Consider the following 18,896-nt stretch of genomic DNA (forward strand, 5'->3'; position numbering starts at 1 on the left):
AAAAACAGGGGAGTTATCCCGAGTGTCCTGGCCAATATTTATTCCTCCCCATCACATAATCTGTTTATCTGGTGGTTATTGCTGTTTGTGGGGGTTTGCTGTGGGCAAATGACTGCCATGTATCCTACATTGCAACAATTTACTGCCAATGAAGCACTTTTAAAGTGCTTTGGGGAGCATCCTGTGTTTGTGAGAGGTGCTATTTAAATGCAATTTTATTATGTGCAAAATCAAATCATAACCCACAGGTCAACTCAGTGAAGCCAGGGAAAATAACTACACCTATAAAAAATGGGCTGGGTGGGAAGCTGTTATTCGCAATGTGAGAATTCCACAGACTACAACTTTATTAATATAATAATTAATATAATAATGAACTTTATTAATTAAGAACCGGTGCAAGGTGGCTTTGCTCACTGCTGCCTCTGCAATGACTTCAGCTGCTCTGCACAGCAATAGGGGCAAAGCACATTCCCTCACGTGACCCTGCCGCACTCACCCTCACCGCCACCGCCATCCCCCACCGAACCAGCAAAATAAACCTCCGCCCTTGCTGAAGAGGTCAAGGGTCAGAAGGAGTGGGCGAGGATGAGAGCAAAGACAAGAACGATAGCAATTTAAAAAAAAAATCCCGTCGTCAGTAATTTATTAAACGTCGCTTGCTTCGCCATTTCTCCAGCTACGGAGAAAGATGGGGGTCGGTGATTAAAGCTTGGCCTATTTTGCGTGTGGTGATGGGGGGGTGTGCTCAGTTACTCAGCGGGCGAGGTGTGAATGCGCCGGTGGGTGCGCGCGTGCGCGCAGGTGTGCCCGGATCTTCTTCCACTGTCCCTCCGCCCCCCTCCTTTACCCCGCACCCTCCGCCCCTCCCCCCATTCCCTTGCCCGTTTGCCGTGTTGTGGTGGCGGCGGCCGAAGCTTGGCGATAGCAACGGGCGCTGCGGCGGTAATTGACTGACTGTCCGACCTAGACAGCAGGCGGCTGAACCCGTCTTGTCCCCGAAACGACTTCCTCGTGGGGGAGGAGAGAGGGAGAGGGGAAGGGGGGGGGGGGGGGTGGGTTTTAATTCGTGCTGTGGATGTCGGGCCGGACCCTCTTATTAAGGGATTTGAAGTGAGTCGAAGCGGCATCAGCACCGCCATGTCCATGAAGCAGCCCAACAGCCGAAAGCCCAGCGGCGGTATCGGTGCTGGTGGAGCTGGAGGCGGAGGAGGAGGAGGAGGGAGGCAGTCTGGCGGCAGGTAATAAATGAGCTCTCCCTCTCTTTAATCAGTCCAGCTTTAGCCCGGTGCGGCCTTCTGCCACCGCGGGCCCGCCTTTACCCTTCAACATGCCGGGTCGGTGTTACCGAGAAACGCAGCAACTTGGCTCAGGCCTAGCGTTCGGGCCTAATCTTCCAGCGGGCTGATACCGAATGGGGATGCGGCCTACACACGAACATGGACTCGGTCCAGGTTGCCAAAGGGGGGTTCATAAATATCTATTGTAGACAGGCGACTTTTAAAATAAAACATTAGAGGGATATAGATAACAGTCTAGAAAGAGGATGCATTCCTTTAGAGAAATCCCTTAGGTGGTGTGTTACCAAGCATTCAAATGTTCAAAGTTTCTAAGACCTTTTAATTTTCTTTGTCGCAGAAAATATAACATTTAAAAAAACACACACACACACACTTGCTCAATGATGTAAAGTTACTGGCTACAAATATCCGTCGAACATGCAAATTAAAATTCTGGACATCAATCATATTGCTCTTACTTAAACCAAGATCTCACTGGGAATTTGAAAGTGCCTTACTGTAACTCGTCAATAATGGAGAGTTATGATGTGACATTCAAATCAGAGCAACCGTGTGCAAGGCAACAGTGTCTGTAGTACATTACATAGATTTAAATCACTGTCGTGTTTTCGTGTGATTGACTGTTATGCCTGAGGAAAGAAATTAAACTTTTTATTTTGTTCCTTGTGGTAATGGATTTGTGTACATTTTGTGACATTGTACTTTATATACAATGTGAACATTTTCCAGAACATGGTAAAATTAAACCTCTTTATGCTTTAATTAACATAGTTGAAACTTGTACAGAAGATATATTTTTACAGTGTTCTGAAAAATAAATTCCTGTGTATGCTTTCTCCCTTTTGTTGCAACAGAGTTGAAGACTTGGCATCTAAATACTGTTTACATTACTTTTAGTTTCCTTTTTGCCAAATGAATGCTTAGCCTTGTTTTATATTAACTATGCCAAAGTTTTGACTGCTGTTAATTGCACAGCACATTGACCTAAATAAGTTGCTGCACCTCCAAAATAGTTAGTGTTTAAGTGGTTTGAAATGTTTTGTGAAAGTTGCAAGTATTTTGTTTCATTGCAGCTATGATGGTATTATACCTATGTCTGGAATGATGTGCTTCCCTCTTCCAAACAATTGCAAATGTGTTGTTAGATTTGTGTTTGTGTTTTAACATACTGATTAGTTTGATGAATACGTGAGCTTTAAAAACATTAGTGCTTGGCATTGTCATGTATTCATTCATTGCTTTTGTGATTATGATGAGTTTATCGTGTCAGGAGGAGTGGGTTTTCAGTGCTATACGTGTAAAAACAAGTGTTAGTGTTGCTTCTTAAGACTTCCATCAAAAATCTTTGCGCCGTTGAAAAAACACATTCTGACTTTTCAGGATGTATTATAAATAGTTTAGCTTCAAAGAATTCTCAAGATTTTTGATACTGCTTTCACAAGATGCCAAGACGTCTGAATTTAAGTCATGAAATCTGTAACTAAGGTGAACTTTGTAATAATTTAAACTGGTACAATAGTTTTTCTTTTATGTGTACAGTTTAGTTTTGATTATATGGTAGTGTAAATGGGTGTACAATGCGGACTCAATCTGCAGGTCTCCTGTGTGATTTGCTTGATCTTCCAGTATGTCCTCTGACTATCTAGACACTAGTTTGAAATCTAAGGCCTCAATCTCCATTGTGAGCATTTTGGAACTGTTCAAGTTAGAGGTACTGTCTAAATTAACACTTGGAATTTAGGAATTTTTGTGCTTAGCCAGGAACAAGTGGATTAAGAAAAAATTTACATTTATATAGTGCTTTTCACGATCTCAGGATGTCTAGAGCACTTCACAGCCAATTAAGTGCAATACTTTTTTGAATTGCAATCACTAAAATGTAAGCAAATTGGCAGTTAGTTTGTGAATAAGATAATTGTGAGCATTTTGGAACTGTTCAAGTTAGATGTACTGTCTAAATTGACACTTGGAGTTTAGGAATTTTTGTGCTTAGCCAGGAACAAATGGATTAAGAAAAAACTTACATTTATATAGGGCTTTTCACGATCTCAGGATGTCTAAAGCAATTCACAGCCAATTAAGTGCAATACTTTGAATTGTAATCACTATAATGTAAGCAAATTGGCAGTTAGTTTGTGAATAGTAGAAGAAGTAATAAGATAATTGATCAAATGACCTGTTAATGCTTGAAGCTTATATATTGGCCAGGGCACTGGGAGAACATCCCTGCTCCAATTCATAGTGCCATTGAATTTTTGCATCCGTCTGAGAGAGCAGATGGGTTTCTGTTTAACATCTCATCTGAAAGATGGCAACTTCAATGATTCAACACTACAGCGCTGAAGTCAGTCAAGATTATGCTCAAATCTCTGGAGTAGGGCTTGAACTCATGATTTTCTGAAGTCATTGAGCAAAGGCTACCACCATTATTTTTTCATTTTGGTTTCTCTGGTCACATATAATACAATTTGCTGAAAAGTAGTGTCTTGCTGATTTCCAGTGCGTTCCCCTATCTCATGCTCCGAAGCTTTTTCAATTGTTGTAATCCCATTACTATGACTTCACACATTAGAGGTCAGATTGAGAATATACAGGCTCATTCTAGGTTTGTCCTTTCAGAAAGCAGGGAAAAAGAAGATTTTAATCCTATTTGTCTGAGTTGAATTGAAATGTATGTAAAAGGACAGTTTAATAATGCAAAACAAAAACAAAAATACCTGGAAAAACTCAGCAGGTCTGGCAGCATCTGCAGGGAGGAACATAGTTAACGTTTCGAGTCCGAATGACCCTTCAATAGAACTAATTAAAAATAGAAAAGAGGTGCAATATAAGCTGGTTTAGGGAGGTGGGGGTAGAGCTGGATAGAGGGCCAGTGATAGGTAGAGATTAGCAAAAGATGTCACAGACAAAAGGACAAAGAGGTGTTGAAGATGGTGGTATTATCTGAGGAATGTGCTAATTAAGGGTAGAAAGCAGGACAAGTAAGGTACAGATAGCCCTAGTGGGGGTGGGGTGAAGGAATCAAAAAAGGCTAAAAGGTAGAGATAAAACAATGGATGGAAATACATTTAAAAATAATAGAAATAGGTGGGAAAAGAAAAATCTATATAAATTATTGGAAAAAAGGGGGGGTAGAGAATCGGAAAGGGGGTGGGGATGGAGGATAGAGTTCATGATCTAAAATTGTTGAACTCAATATTCAGTCCGGAAGGCTGTGAAGTGCCTAGTCAGAAGATGAGGTGCTGTTCCTCCAGTTTGCATTGAGCTTCACTGGAGCAATGCAGCAAGCCAAGGACGGACATGTGGGCATGAGAGCAGGGTGGAGTGTTGAAATGACAAGCGACGGAGGTCTGGGTGATGCTTGTGGACAGACTGAAGGTGGATGCGCGGGAGATGGGCCAGACACGGTTAAGGACTCTGTCAACCACTGTGGGTGGAAAACCTCGGTTAAGGAAGAAGGAGGAGATGTCAGAGGAACTGTTTTTAAAAGGAACTGAGAGAATGGGATGGAGTCCTTACAGGAAGCGGGGTGTGAGGAGCTGTAGTCGAGGTAGCTGTGGGAGTCGGTAGACTTGTAATGGATATTGGTGGACAGTCTATCACCAGAAATTGAGACAGAGAGGTCAAGGAAGGGAAATGTCAGAGATGGACCATGTGAAAATGATGGAGAGGTGGAAATTGGAAGCAAAATTAATAAATTTTTACAGGTCCAGATGAGAGCATGAAGCAGTACCGAAGTAATCATCAATGTACTGGAGAAAGAGTTGTGGGAGGGGTCCAGAGTAGGACTGGAACAAGGAATGTTCCACATACCCCATAAAGAGACAGGCATAGCTGGGGCCCATACAGGTACCCATAGGCACACCTTTTACTTGGAGGAAGTGAGAGGAATTGAAGGAGAAATTGTTCAGTGTGAGAACAAGTTCAGCCAGACGGAGGAGAGTAGTGGTGGATGGGGATTGTTTGGGCCTCTGTTTGGGGAAGAATTGGAGAGCCATCAGACCATCCTTGTGGGGGATGGAGGTGTAGAGGGATTTGGACGTCTCTGGTGAAAAGGAGGCGGTTGGGGCCAGGGAACTAGAAATTGTTGATATGGTGTAGGGTGTCAGAGGAATCACGGATGTAGATGGGGAAGGACTGAACAAGGGGAGAGGGAATGGAGTCAAGATAGCAAGAAATGGGTTCCGGGGGGGGGGTCAGGAACAGGCTGACATGATTGGTCTGCCGGGAATGCACTTTGGCATACAGTTGTGAATGTTTTGCTTGAATTAAGAGTGCACTCCAATTTTATAGAATTCCTGATCTAAGCATAATGGATCCTCCAGTTGTTCAGCATTTGATAGTAAACAAACAGGGCAAGGGTGTACTTTATAAATGTGAGCTAGAGTTGGGGATCTTTTTCTGCTAGCCACACAGATTAGGAACTCATGGCCAATGTACACTGGGTATCCTGGTCTTTCTGGCTAGCAGGTAAGGTAACTTGCCAGTAGTGCACGTTTGTAAAATCTGCTCTATTATTTCCACTGGCCAAATGTCTGGCATATTTCACTCTGTAATCTGTTTTTCAAGGAGTGCAGTGAAAGTTTCTGTAATGCACAGCTGCTGCTCAGGTTGTGTTTCTTCAGTAGTTTTGAAAGTATACTTTTTTTCTATTTTAATCACTCCCTTTTCAAATTTTCCAACCTGTTGTGTTGTACTATACAGGCAATTTTAAAATATGCAGCCTCCTGAGTAGAAGTAATTAATTTCCTACATGACAGAAGCGACTATATTTCATTGTAAAGTGCTTTGGGATGTCGTGGTGTCATAAAAGGCCCTACATAAATGGAGGTTTTTCTTTTTAAAATTTTGGTGCTTGTAATTCCATGGTTCTTTGGTCTAGATTTCATCATAATTATACTGAAAGTAGGAATAAGTGAATTTTTGGCAATGGTTGGTGAAAGAAGGTCAGGGGAGACTTGGGAAGAAAGGAAGAGATGGGTCCTATATCCTTTGCATTTCTCTTGAATCTTTATTAAGGGTTCTACTGAAGGATGGGCCTTGCAAATTGCTTCATGCATTGAACTGTGGCCATTTAAGATATGTAGTACCTGAACTCAAGGTGAATCTGTTGCCATCTTGGTTTCATACTACATAATCAGTATGCACTGAATGGCACATTAATCCAGAGATCAGCAATACAATTGGTATCAGGCCCTGAAGAATTGCAGCTGCAATGTAGGGGCATGGGATTGTTCTCACATCCGTCATCCATTTGATGAACTTCAGAATCATAGCCTGGGAAAACTTACTGTACCCTAACACTTATATGGAAGATGTAGAAGTAAATTTGACAGTGTCTTCTCTGCAATCTCTTTTCGTGACCCTCCAGTCTATTTTTGGTATTTGTTTTCTTTTTTTTGAAGATATTCTGCTCTTCAGTGCAACCCTGCATTTGGGAGTGTTTATGAAGTGTGCAAAAGGCCGTTTTTTTTTTTTACCACTCCACCCCTGAATGAGCAACAGTAGCACATGCTGAGCATTCATTGCAGAATGGTAGGTGGACAGCAGGGGTGGGGAATAAGGTTTTTAGGTAGCTATGGAAGGAAATCCCAGAAATGACATTTCAATATCAGCATTGACCACAAGATTTGTGCAATTACTGATGAAGTTTAATTGTACTTTGGTATCTCACCTCAGATTACTTCTTTCTAGTCAATAAGATTTTTCTTTGTTGCCTACCCTACAGATTGTTTTCTCCTTCAACAATCTGAATTCTTTCCCTCCACCTCCAATTAGCCGCTGACATGTCCAACTTAGTTGGTCACTGCAAGGAAAATAGAAAGCATTCACTTTTTTTAAAAGCAAGCATAAATAAAATGACAAACTAATGGTGGGAACAGGATTTTGATAGACATTGTTCTATAAATTATGTGAAATATACACAGGAAGCTAACGTCTATTGTAAACACACTAGATAGAGGGATGACACCAGGGCTTGTGGAGTTAAAACAATAGAAGATAATTTGACCGCTTGCTTAAAATTAACATGTAATTTGCCACAAGCATAGCTTGAAAATCAATTCTCTAGTTTGCAGATGTGGACGTGTTTCTTCCTCTTCCCTGCTTTAGTTCCATTCCCAAACTGTGAAAGGACTAGTGATGCAGGTGCTTGCATTTGTTAATTAAAAAAAACTTACTTCCCACTTACATTCAAAGTTTTAGATTTTGTAGGAAATTTTAACCAGTAATTGCAAAATTTGAGCCCTTTGACACTAGTTTTGGAATATGTGTGCTTTCAGAACAAAAAAAATACAAGTATGTGGCATCTTCACTTTCAAAAGATAAACTTCACTAAAATCAATCAAAGTAATTCTTCTCTTCACCTGAACCACTGCAACATGAAGCTATCTGGTAGCTGTTCTTGTTGGTGCTATTATAGGCGGCCTGAGTTTTTTCATTGACAAATCTGAGGAAAAGTGTGATGACCTGGAGTTTCTGCTGGGTTGTACTGTTTTTTTCCCTGGTGAAAATTGCATGAAATCAGCCAAACCACACAACATTAAGGAATTTCAAGTGCAAGTTATATCCAGTGCAAGTATAGTTTTTTAAAAAACTGAGTTAGAAGCTGGCCACAACCCCAAATTTATTAATAACCAGAATATGTTTTGGCTAATTAAGCCATTCGCAGGCCTTCTTAAAATGAAGCTTTTTTTGACAACAAGTCTCTTAATAGACACCTCTGTAAAAAAAAAAATATTTCATTTACTAAAACTGTATGCCAATGCAACAGGTGAGTGTTTCTGTATAGGGTTTTCAAAATCATTTTTAATTATTTAAAATTGGGTTACTCAGTGATTTAAAAATGTTCATTTTTTTTTGATAAACAATTTTCAGCTGCATTAATAAAGCAGCACCAGACTACTGTTCCACTGATTCAAGGAAGATTTTATGCTTAGTAATATGCAAATAAGTTTGAGTGGAAACTTGAGCAAAAAAACCTCACTTTTGAAAACTAGCGTAATTTTGAACATAATTTATTCCCCATGCGAGAACTCCTGGCTTACATATTTGTCATATTAAACTATTGAATTCTTTTGAATTTCTGGCATTCATTTAACAGGCTTTTGTTATAAGATGTTATTTCCAAATTTGCAAACGTTTGCCAACTGTTCAGTGATTTGAATATTTTCATTATACACTACTTTGGGTTTATTTTTAATGTCAATTATTTATTGACCATTTTGCTCTATACTACAGCAATGGATTTCAGACTTTTGTGTTGGGGCATGCTGGCAGTGTTGACACACTTGGAGCCCATGCAAATGCTAAACTCTTGGAACTTGCTGTCCCAATTTCAAAAATAAATGTCATGTACCCAAAGGATAATAGTGCTGTATAACATTTTTAAAAAAATAGTATTTGATATACACAGCAAGAAAAATAACTTGCTAGTATAGCAGAGCTGTAATTTAATGAACCACCTTCTAGAATTATGGAAATTATCTGCTATCTTTTTGATTAGTTTCCAAAACGGACCTATTTACATTGGACATTTTTATTCGGGATTTATATATTGCCAGCAGGGTAACAGTTTTGCAATAGTCTTTGAATTGCTGAGTGCTGTTTGTAATTCTCTATATGAGAAAGGAATGTGATGCACACCTGGTTGTCTACCGTCCTCAACTACTGCACTTGAATTCTGTAACTTTGGATTTGATATTTTCTTCAGGTGTTTTAATTACATTTTAGAATATATGCATATGTGTGGAATTGAAAGTTTTCTTGCTTTTTTGCTTTACATGAAGATGCCAGAAACAGACAATCATCTTCATAAGGCGGACCAGACTGCCTGTTTATAAGATGAGGAATTTATGAACATATGTAAATGACAGATTTTTCTATTTGGGCCTGTCCCATGCCATAACGCTGCACCTGAGCATCATGCGCCCCATTACCTTCACCCATGAGTGACCACGTGATTGGAGAGATGAGGGAAAAATTCAGGGAGGATAAAAATGGCGGAAGTTCCTCACTGACCCTTGATGATCAAAATTTACATTTCAGGATTCCTGTGACCATACCCTATGCACTACCTACTTTCCCTTTGTAAACTGTAATATTGCTCTCCCCTGAACCTTTTGTGGAGACTTTTCCAGGGCCTCCATATCATTTAGCATATAAGTCAGCCAAAATTGGACACTGTATTCTAAATTACCTGGTCAAGGAGTAATAAAACTTGGAAACAGAAGTTCTTTCTGTCCAGCTTAATGCCTTTTTTACATTTTTTATTGGCTATATTCTGTATCTTTGAGTTCCACATTGAATGATTTGATTAATTGTGAACATGCTGTTTCTATTTATCTTTTATGCTACCTTAATTTCAAAGGGAAGATAGGTACTGGTATTTAACAGGCTGACTATGTAGGTCTTGAATATTTTTGTATCTTGCTGTTCCACTGTATAGTCCATAGGAACAAGGCTAAACCATTCAGTTAGATCATAGCTGATCTATACCTCAACCCCATTTACTAACTGTCTTTTGACCCAGATCACTAGATACCCATACTTAAAAGCTATCAGTCTTAAGATATAGTTGACCCAGCATCCACTGCCTTTTAGAAGAGAGCTCCAGATTTTTACTGCCCTTTATGTGGAGAGTGTTTACTGATTTCCCTCCTGATAGATTTAGCTATAATAAGATTGTGTCCTCTTGTTCTGAATTCTACCAGAGGTAATAGATTCTGCTTACCTAGCCAATTTAAATTCCTTTATCATTTTAAATGCCTCAATTAGATCACCCCTCAATCTTCGATACTCAAGGGGATACAACTCCAAGTATACACAATGTTTTTACAATTTAGCTATTTAATCCCTTGTATCATTATGTTGAATCTGCGCTGCACCTTCTCCAAGGCCAATAAATCCTTCCTGAGCTAGCTGTATGAAAGTTCAATACCATGTAAAGCACCTTTATCATAGTTATATAGTCTAGATAAGAAAGTTGAGACTTAAGTTTATTATTTGGCAACAGATCACGCAAGCACAGGGAAATATAAACTAGCTATAATTCCTATTTTTGCCTTTGCTTCTGTTTAGTGCTAAATATAATAATTTTCAGGCAGTCAGTCACTGGTTTTTAGGAGTACAATGTATGCCAGTGCAGACCCCAATGGAAAGTGTCTGTTGCTCACTCAGGCCACTCTAACCAAGATACTTCATGCATAAGATCCAATTTTGGTTAATTGGAAGCATGCTCACCAAGGAAGCTGGTGTTTGTGTTAAACTTAGCTTTAAAAATATATTGTGAAATAGCCTGAATCATAACAGTTCTTGGTTGAGCAGGAATAAAGTAACTAATGTTGAATCAACTTTGCTTTCTTGCATGTACCCAATTGCCAAGAAATAATGCAATCAAGAATTTGTTTACATCTACAAATATTGCACATCAAGTGCTGGAGCATGCTGGCTATCTATCTATATATTGGCAGAAAAAGAAACAAAATCTAAAAACATTCCTCCGCAAGCTCCATCGTAAATTTTTATTTTGAATTGCTTCTGGTGTTCTGCCTAATATCTACATAGTACTGTAACAGGGCCTCCGTATCAGGGCTGCTCAGCACTAGGTCAGCCTGTCAATGATGTGGCTTGGCAATCCTAGTTGGACCAGGCATAAGGAGGCTTTCTTGTAACATTAGCAGATTCAGTTATGCATATAGTATTCAAGCAACAGTTAACAGAATAGAGATCGGTATTACCCTATCCAAGACTCTGGACAGCAAAGTGGTCTGGTGGGTCTTGTTCAGATCTGGTGGGTCTTGTTCAGATCTGCTGTGTTTTGTTCATGTTCTTTCATTTGTATCCCTTTCCTTATGACTCCATTGCTTATGTATGCTCTTAAATCAGCTGAAGCTCATCTCACAACCTGATTAGCTACGTTCTCTCTACTTCAACCAGTCATTATCTGCTGTGTCCTTGTTTACCTGATCTCACTTTAGTCAGCTGTCAAAGTGTACATTATATAAGTTAACAGTTAAAGAGGTTAAGGCTCTTTAACAGTTAATAAGGTTAAAGCCACCTAGAAATAATTTAACATATGATTAATTATATTTCAATGATATAATGGTAATGCTTTGCCATACTTCTACAGTCCCCAACTTGAGGGAGAATTTCATTCCCTTAAAGATGCCATTTCCTCCAAATAAGAACATAAGACATAGGAGTAGAAATTAGACCAATTGGCCCATCGAGTCTGCTCCGCCATTCAATCATGGCTGATAAGTTTCTCAACCCCATTCTCCCGCCTTCTCCCCATAACCTTTGATCCCCTTACCAATCAGGAACCTATTTATCAATGACCTAGCCTTCACAGCCTTCTGTGGCAATGAATTCCATAGATTCACCACTCTCTGGCTAAAGAAGTTTCTCCTCATCTCTGTTCTAAAAGGTCTTCCCTTTACTCTAAGGCTGTGCCCTTGGGTCCTAGTCTCTCCTACTAATGGAAACATCTTCCCCACGTCCAATCTATCCAGGATATATAAATATTGGAAAGGCTGAAGCTATTGTTTTTGGTCACCACTCCAAAATCCATTCCATAGCTTACTACTTCATACCTCTCCCTAATAGCAGTCTGTTCACAACCTTGGTGTCACATTTGATACCAAGATGAGCTTCTGAGCTTAATGCCATCACTAAGGCTGCCTATTTCTACTTCGTCCCTATCTCAGCTCATCTGTTGCTGAAACCCACATTCATGCCTTCGTTACCTCTAGACTCTGCTATTCCAGCACACTTCTAGCTGGTTTCCCACATTCTGCCTACCATAAGTGAGGTCTGCCAAAACTCTTGCTGCCGGCATCTTAACTCGCAGCAAGTCCTGTTTTCCCTATCACCCCCGTGCTTGCTGAGCTATGTGGTCTTCCAGTCAAGCAATATCTTGACTTTAAAGTTCTCATCTTTGTTTTCAAATCCCTCCTTGGCCTTGTCTCCCCCACACACATCCCTAATCTCCTCCAGTTCTACAACCCTATGAGCTATCTGCACGCCTCTAATGCAATCCCATTTGCTACTTATTAATTACTTCACCATTGGTGGCTGTGCCGTCAGTTGCCCCAGATTCTGGGAAATTCTCTCCTTACGCCTCTCCATGTCTCTCCCTCACTTTCCTTTTTTAAGACACTCCTTTAAAACCTTCCTCTTTGACCAAGCTTTTGGTCATTTGACCTGATATCTCCTTATGTAGCTCGGTGACCTACTTTGTTTTATGATGCTCCTGTGAAGTGCCTTGGGACATTTCATTACATTAAAGGTGTTAACTTATGTCTATCTACTTTGTTATTTAAGTGTTTTATAACACCTTTTAAATAACTGACTAAAATAAGCAAAACCACAACCTGAATTACGATTAAAGATTCAGATAACAGCTGGTACCATGGATGCTGGCCTGCATTACACAATGTCTCCACCTGTCCTGCCACCTTCAATGATCCATGCACATATACACTCAAGCCTTTCTGTGCCTGCACCCCTTCAAAATTTCACACCTTATTTTATATTGTCTATCCATGTTCTTCCCATCAAAATGCATCACCTCGCACTTCTCCGCAATGAACCTCATCTGCCACCTATCTGCCCACTCCACCAACCTGTCTATGTCAAACCATCCTCCTTGCAGCTCACAACACTCCCAAGCTTCGTATCATCCTCAAATTTTGAAATTGTCTCCTGCACACCAAGATCTAGATCATTAATATATATCAGGAACAGCAAGGGTCCCAATACCGACCCATTGGGAACTCCACTACAAACCTTCCTCCAGCCTGAAAAATATCCATTGACCATCACACTCTGCTTCCTATTTTTCAGCCAATTTTGTATCCCCGTTGCTACCGTCCCTTTTATTCTATGAACATTAACTTTTCTTACAAGTAGGTTGTGTGGCACTGTCAAATGCCTTTTCAAAGTCCATGTCTCGGATGAGACATGAAACTGAGCCCCGTCTGCCCCCTCAGGTGGACGTAAAGACTCTGTAGTACAATTGCAAAGAGGAACAGGGGAGTTATCCCTGGTGTCCTGATGAGTATTTGTGCCTCAGCTAACCCAGGATAGATTACCTGGTCATTAGCACATTGCAGTTCATGGGAGTTTGCTGTACGCAAATTGGCTGGCAACATTTCCTACATTACAACAATGACTCTACTTCAAAAAAGTACTTAGTTGGCTGTAAAGCACTTTGGGACATCATGTGGTCATGAAATAAGTTATATTAATGCAAGAACATTTGAACTAGGAGCAGGAGTAGGCCACTTGGTCCGTCAAGCCTACTCCACCATTCAATAAGATCATGGCTGATCTGATTGTAAGTTCCTGTCTACCCCCAATAACCTTTCACCCCATTGTTAATCAAGAATCAATCTAACTCTGCCTTAAAAATATTCAAAGGGCCAGCTTCCACTGCCTTTTGAGGAAGAGGATTCCAAAGACACTCAACTCAGAAAAAATTTCTCATCTGTCATAAATGAGTTACCCCTTATTTTTAAGTTGTGACCTCTAGTTCTAGAGGAAACATCTTCTCCACTTCCACTCTGTCAAGACCTCTCGGGATCTTTAAAGCCTTCGATCAAGTCACCTCTTGCTCTTCTAAATTCCAGTGGATACAAGCCTAACTTGCCCAACTTTTCCTCATAAGGCAACCCACCCATTCCAAGTATTAGTCTAGTGAAACTTCTCTGAACTAACGCATTTATATATTTCCTTAAAGAAGGAGACCAGTACTGTACATAGTACATCAGATGTGGTTTCACCAGTGCCCTGTACAACCGAAGCATAACCTCCTACTTTTGTATTCAATTCCCCTCACAATAAACAATAACATTCTATTAGCTTTCCTAATTACTTAGCCTACATGCATACTAGCCTTTTGTGATTCGTGCACTAGGATACCCAGATCTCTGCATCTCAGAGCTCTGCAATCTCTCACCATTTAGATAATGCTTTATTCTTCCTGCCAAAATGGACAATTTCACATTTGCCCACAATATACTTTATTTGCCCACTTGCTTAACCTATCTGTGTCGCTTTGTAGCCTTCTTACTCCTTCCTCAACTTAATTTCATACCTATCTTGTGTCATCAGCAAATTTAGCAACTATACCATCTGTCTCTTCATCCAAGTAATTTATATAAATTGTAAAAAAGTTGAAGCCCCAGCACTGATCCCTGTGACACACCACTCATTACATCCTGCCAACCAGAAAAAGACCCATTTATAGCTACCCTCTCTTTCCTGTTAGCTAGCCAATCTTCTGTCCATGCCAATATATTAACCCCTACACCATCAGCTTTTATTTTTTGCAATAACCTTTGATATGACACCTTATCGAATGCCTTCTGGAAACCTAAGTACAGTACATCCACCGGTTCCCTTTTACCCACAGCGCATGTGACTCCTTCAAAGAACTCCAATAAATTGGTTAAACATGATTTCCCTTTCACAAAACCATCTTGACTGATCAAAGTGCCCTCCTATAATATTTTTACTAATTGTGTGAAAAATTTTCCCTATGACAGATGTTAAGCTAATTGGCCTGTAGTTTCCTGTTTTCTGTCACCCCTTTTCGAACAAAGGAGTTATATTTGCTATTTACCAATCAGATGAAACCTTCCATGAATCAAGGGAATTTTGGAAAATTAAAGCCAATGCATCAATTATTTCACTAACTGCTGCTTTTAAGACCCAAGGATGAAGTCCATTGGGACCCGGGATTTGTCAGCCTGCAGTTCCAACAGTTTGCTCAATACCATTTCTCTTTTCCTGAGTTCCTCCCTCCCTTCCATTTCCTGATTTACAGCTATTTCTGGGATGTTACTTTTCATTATTAATTCCCCAGACTCACTTTCTATAGGACCAACGCTCCCTTTGTTAACTCTACTTCTTGAAATATCTTAAACTCTTACTATCCATCTTTATATTTCCAGCTATCTTCCTCTCATACTCGTAATATTTCCCTCCTTATTAGTCTTTGTCATTCTTTGCTGTTCTTTATATTCTGTCCAGTCTTCTGACCTACCACCCAATTTTGCACAATTACATGCTTTTTTCTTAAGTTTGATAGTTTTTAACTTTTTAGTTAACCACGGATGGTGGGTTCTCCCCTTTGAAGTCTTTTTCACTGGAATGTATCTACTGTGTATTCTCAAGTATCCCTTTAAAAGTCTGCCACTGTATCTCTATGAACCTATCCTTAACCTCATTTGCCAGTATACTCTAGCTAGCTCTGCTTTCATACCCTTATAATAGCCTTTATTTAAGTTTAAATTATTAGTCCTGGACCCACTCTCCCCTCTCTCAAATTGAATGTAAAATTCAGTCATATTATGATCGCTGCTACTTCGGAGTGCTTTCACTGAGGTTATCATTTAATCCCATCTTGTTGCATAATACCAGGTCTAGTATAGCCTGCTCTCTGGTTGGCTCCAGAATGTGCTGTTCCAAGAAACTATCCCAAAAATATTCTATGAACAACTCATTCTGGCTACCTTTGTCCATCTGATCTTTCCAGTCTACCTGTAGATTAAAATCTCCCATCTCCCATCTTCCTTCTCCTTCCCTCTTGCACATGATGCACTTTCTACTTTAAAAAATGCATGAATGCACCTTTGCTTTGAAAGCCCAACTTCTAACTATAACTTCTTCACTGAATGCCCAAGACTCCAAAATGTGATGTTTGTTTGCTTTTGAATGTCTAGAAATAAAAAATGCACATATGAAATTATGAACAACTATTGTATGGAATTGTTAAAGCAAGTTGTTTCAGCATCTACCTAACAATGGAAAATTGTCCAGGTATGTCCTGGACACAGTAGAAAAAATCCAATCTGGCCATTATCACGCTAACAGTCTGCCTTCAATCATCAGTGATGGCAGGTTTTGTTGTCAATTGTCTTTTGCTCAGCAATAACCTGCTCACACATGCTCTTTTTGGGTCCTGCCAGGACTGTGCCTGTAGACCTTATTGCAACCTTTGTCCACACATGGACAAAGAGCTAAAATCTGGAGTTGTGATGAAAGTGACTTTACAACCTTCCGGACTGAATATTGAGTTCAACAATTTTAGATCATGAACTCTCTCCTCCATCCCCACCCCCTTTCCGATCCCCGTTTTTTCCAATAATTTATATAGATTTTACTTTTCCCACCTATTTCCATTATTTTTAAATGTATTTCCATCCATTGTTTTATCTTTGCCTTTTAGCCTATTTCGATCCCTTCCCCACACCCCACCCCCACTAGGTATATCTGTACCTTAATTATCACATTCCTTAGATAATATCACCAGCTTCAACACCTCTTTGTCCTTTTGTCTATGACATCTTTTGGTTATCTCCACCTATCACCTACCCTCTATCCAGCTCTACTTGTCCCACCCCCTTTAAACCAGCTTATATTTCACCTCTTTTCTATTTATCCTTAGTTCTGATGAAGAGTCATACGGACTCGAAACGTTAACTGTGTTCCTCTCCGCAGATGCTGTCAGACTTGCTGAGTCTTTCCAGGTATTTTTATTTTTGTTGTGAAAGTGACTGCCTTTGACATCAAGGCAGAATTTGACTGAGCATAGCATCAAGGAGCTGTAGCAAAATTAAAATCTGGGAATTGGTGGGGGGGTGGGGGGTGCAAATCTCCACTGGCTGAAGCCATACCTAGCACAAAGGAAAATAGTTCTGGTTTTTGGAGGCCAATCATCTCAACCTCAATCTTGCAGGAGTTCCTCAGGGTAGTGACTTAGGCCCAACCATCTTCAGCTGCTTCATCAATGACCTCCGTCCAACATAAGGTTAGAATTGGGGATGCTGGTTGATGATTGCAGTGTTCACCAGTCACAACTCTTCAGGAACTTGGGGAAGTCCATGCCTGTATGTAGCAAGACCTGGAAAATGTTAAGGCTTGGGCAGAGAAGTGGCAAGTAACATCTGTGCCCCACAAGTGCCAGGCAATGCCCATCTCCAACAAGAGAGAATCTAGCATCTTCCCTTGATGTTCAACAGGCATTATCATTGCTGAATTTCCCCTCTCCCCACCAATATCTGAGGGGAGAGGGTTGGGGGGGGTGGGGAGTTTGACCAGCAACATCAATAATGTGGCTATGAGGCAGTTCAGTGACAGGAAATCTGCACCAAGACACACCGTTATATTTTAAATTGTACCAGAGCGATCAGGTCATAAGATAAACAGGGCAGACAGACCATGTGGCTCCTTGAACCAGCTCCACTATTCAATATAACCATAGCTAATCTTCTGCCTCAACTCCACTTCCCTGCCTACTCCCCACAGCCATTGATACCAAAAATCTACCTATTGATCTCAGTTTTGAATATACCTTGGAGCATCCATGGAGCAGAAACTTGGAGCATACATCGTGCAGAATTAAATAGCTATTCAGCTGAGCATAGCATAAAGGAGCTCCAGTAATACTGAAGTAAATGGGGATCAGAGGCAAAACTCCAGTGACGGGAACTATTATATCTGGCACAAGGTAAGGTAGTTGTTGGAGATAACCAAAAGATGTCATAGACTATCTTGGCTATAGGATATTGCTGCAGGAGTTCCTTATGGCAGTATCCTGGGCCCAACTATCTTCAGCTGCTTCATTAATGACCGTTCTAGGGTAAACATTTGCCAATGATGGCGCTGTGTTCAACCTAATTCAGAATTCCTCAGAAAATGAAGCAGTCTATGCCCAGATGCAGAAGGCCTAAACAATATCCGTGCATGGGCTAAGCGGCAAGTAACATATGTCTCATGGTGCCAAGTAATGACCATCTCTAAAAAGAGCAAGTTGAACCATCTCCCCATGGCATTCAATGGCTTTACCATTGTCAAATCTCTCACCATCAACATACATATGAACAAGGAGCAGGAGTAGACCATTCATCCCCCTGATCCTGCTCTGCCATTTAGTATGATCTGATATTAACCTCAAATCTGCATCCCAACTACCCCTGATAACCTATCACCCCCTTGCTTACCAAGAATCTACCCACCTCTGCCTTAAAAATTTTCAAAGACTCCCTTCCTGAAATGCTGGTGGAAGCAGAGTTCCAAAGACTCAGGGCCTCATCTTTCACCTCATCTCTGTTTTAAATGGGTGACCCCTTATTTTTAAACAGTGAACCCCTAGTTCTAGATTCTCCCACATGAGGAAACACACTCTACGTATCCACTTTGTCAATACCACTCAGGATCTTATGTTTCAGTCAAGACACCTCTTACTCTAAACTCCAATAGATACAAGCCTAGCCTGTCCAACCTTTCCTCATAAGACACCCCACCCATTCCAGATATTAGTCTGATAAACCTCCTCTGAATATCCTTCCTTGAATAAGGTGACCAATACTGTATGCAGTACTCCAGATGTAGTCTCAATAGTGCTTAAATAACTAACGCATAACCTCCCTACTTTTGTATTCAATTCCTCTTGCAATAAATGATAACATTCTATTAGCTTTTCTAATTACTTGCTGTACTTTCATACTAGCCTTTTGCGATTCGTGCACTAAGATACCCAGATCCCGCTGCAATCTCTCACCATTAAGATAATATGCTTCCATTTTATTC

General features: G+C 40.4%; 1 protein-coding gene across 7 annotated transcripts in view; it reads left to right on the plus strand.

Moving 5' to 3' along the window:
• Positions 1 to 1,067: 1,067 nt before the first annotated feature.
• atxn2 (ataxin 2) overlaps positions 1,068 to 18,896 on the plus strand; it is a 122,886-nt gene continuing 105,057 nt past the window's right edge. For 4 of the 7 annotated variants that reach the window (XM_041202055.1, XM_041202057.1, XM_041202058.1 and 1 more), the window contains exon 1: positions 1,068 to 1,241. In XM_041202055.1, coding sequence (XP_041057989.1) covers positions 1,141 to 1,241 — 101 coding nt within the window. In that variant the 5' untranslated portion in view covers positions 1,068 to 1,140. The remainder of the gene's footprint in view (positions 1,242 to 18,896) is intronic. The other 3 variants (XM_041202056.1, XM_041202059.1, XM_041202061.1) reach the window with 1 other exon arrangement.

The sequence above is a fragment of the Carcharodon carcharias genome, chromosome 13, assembly GCF_017639515.1.
Source record: "Carcharodon carcharias isolate sCarCar2 chromosome 13, sCarCar2.pri, whole genome shotgun sequence".
Taxonomy (NCBI): domain Eukaryota; kingdom Metazoa; phylum Chordata; class Chondrichthyes; order Lamniformes; family Lamnidae; genus Carcharodon; species Carcharodon carcharias.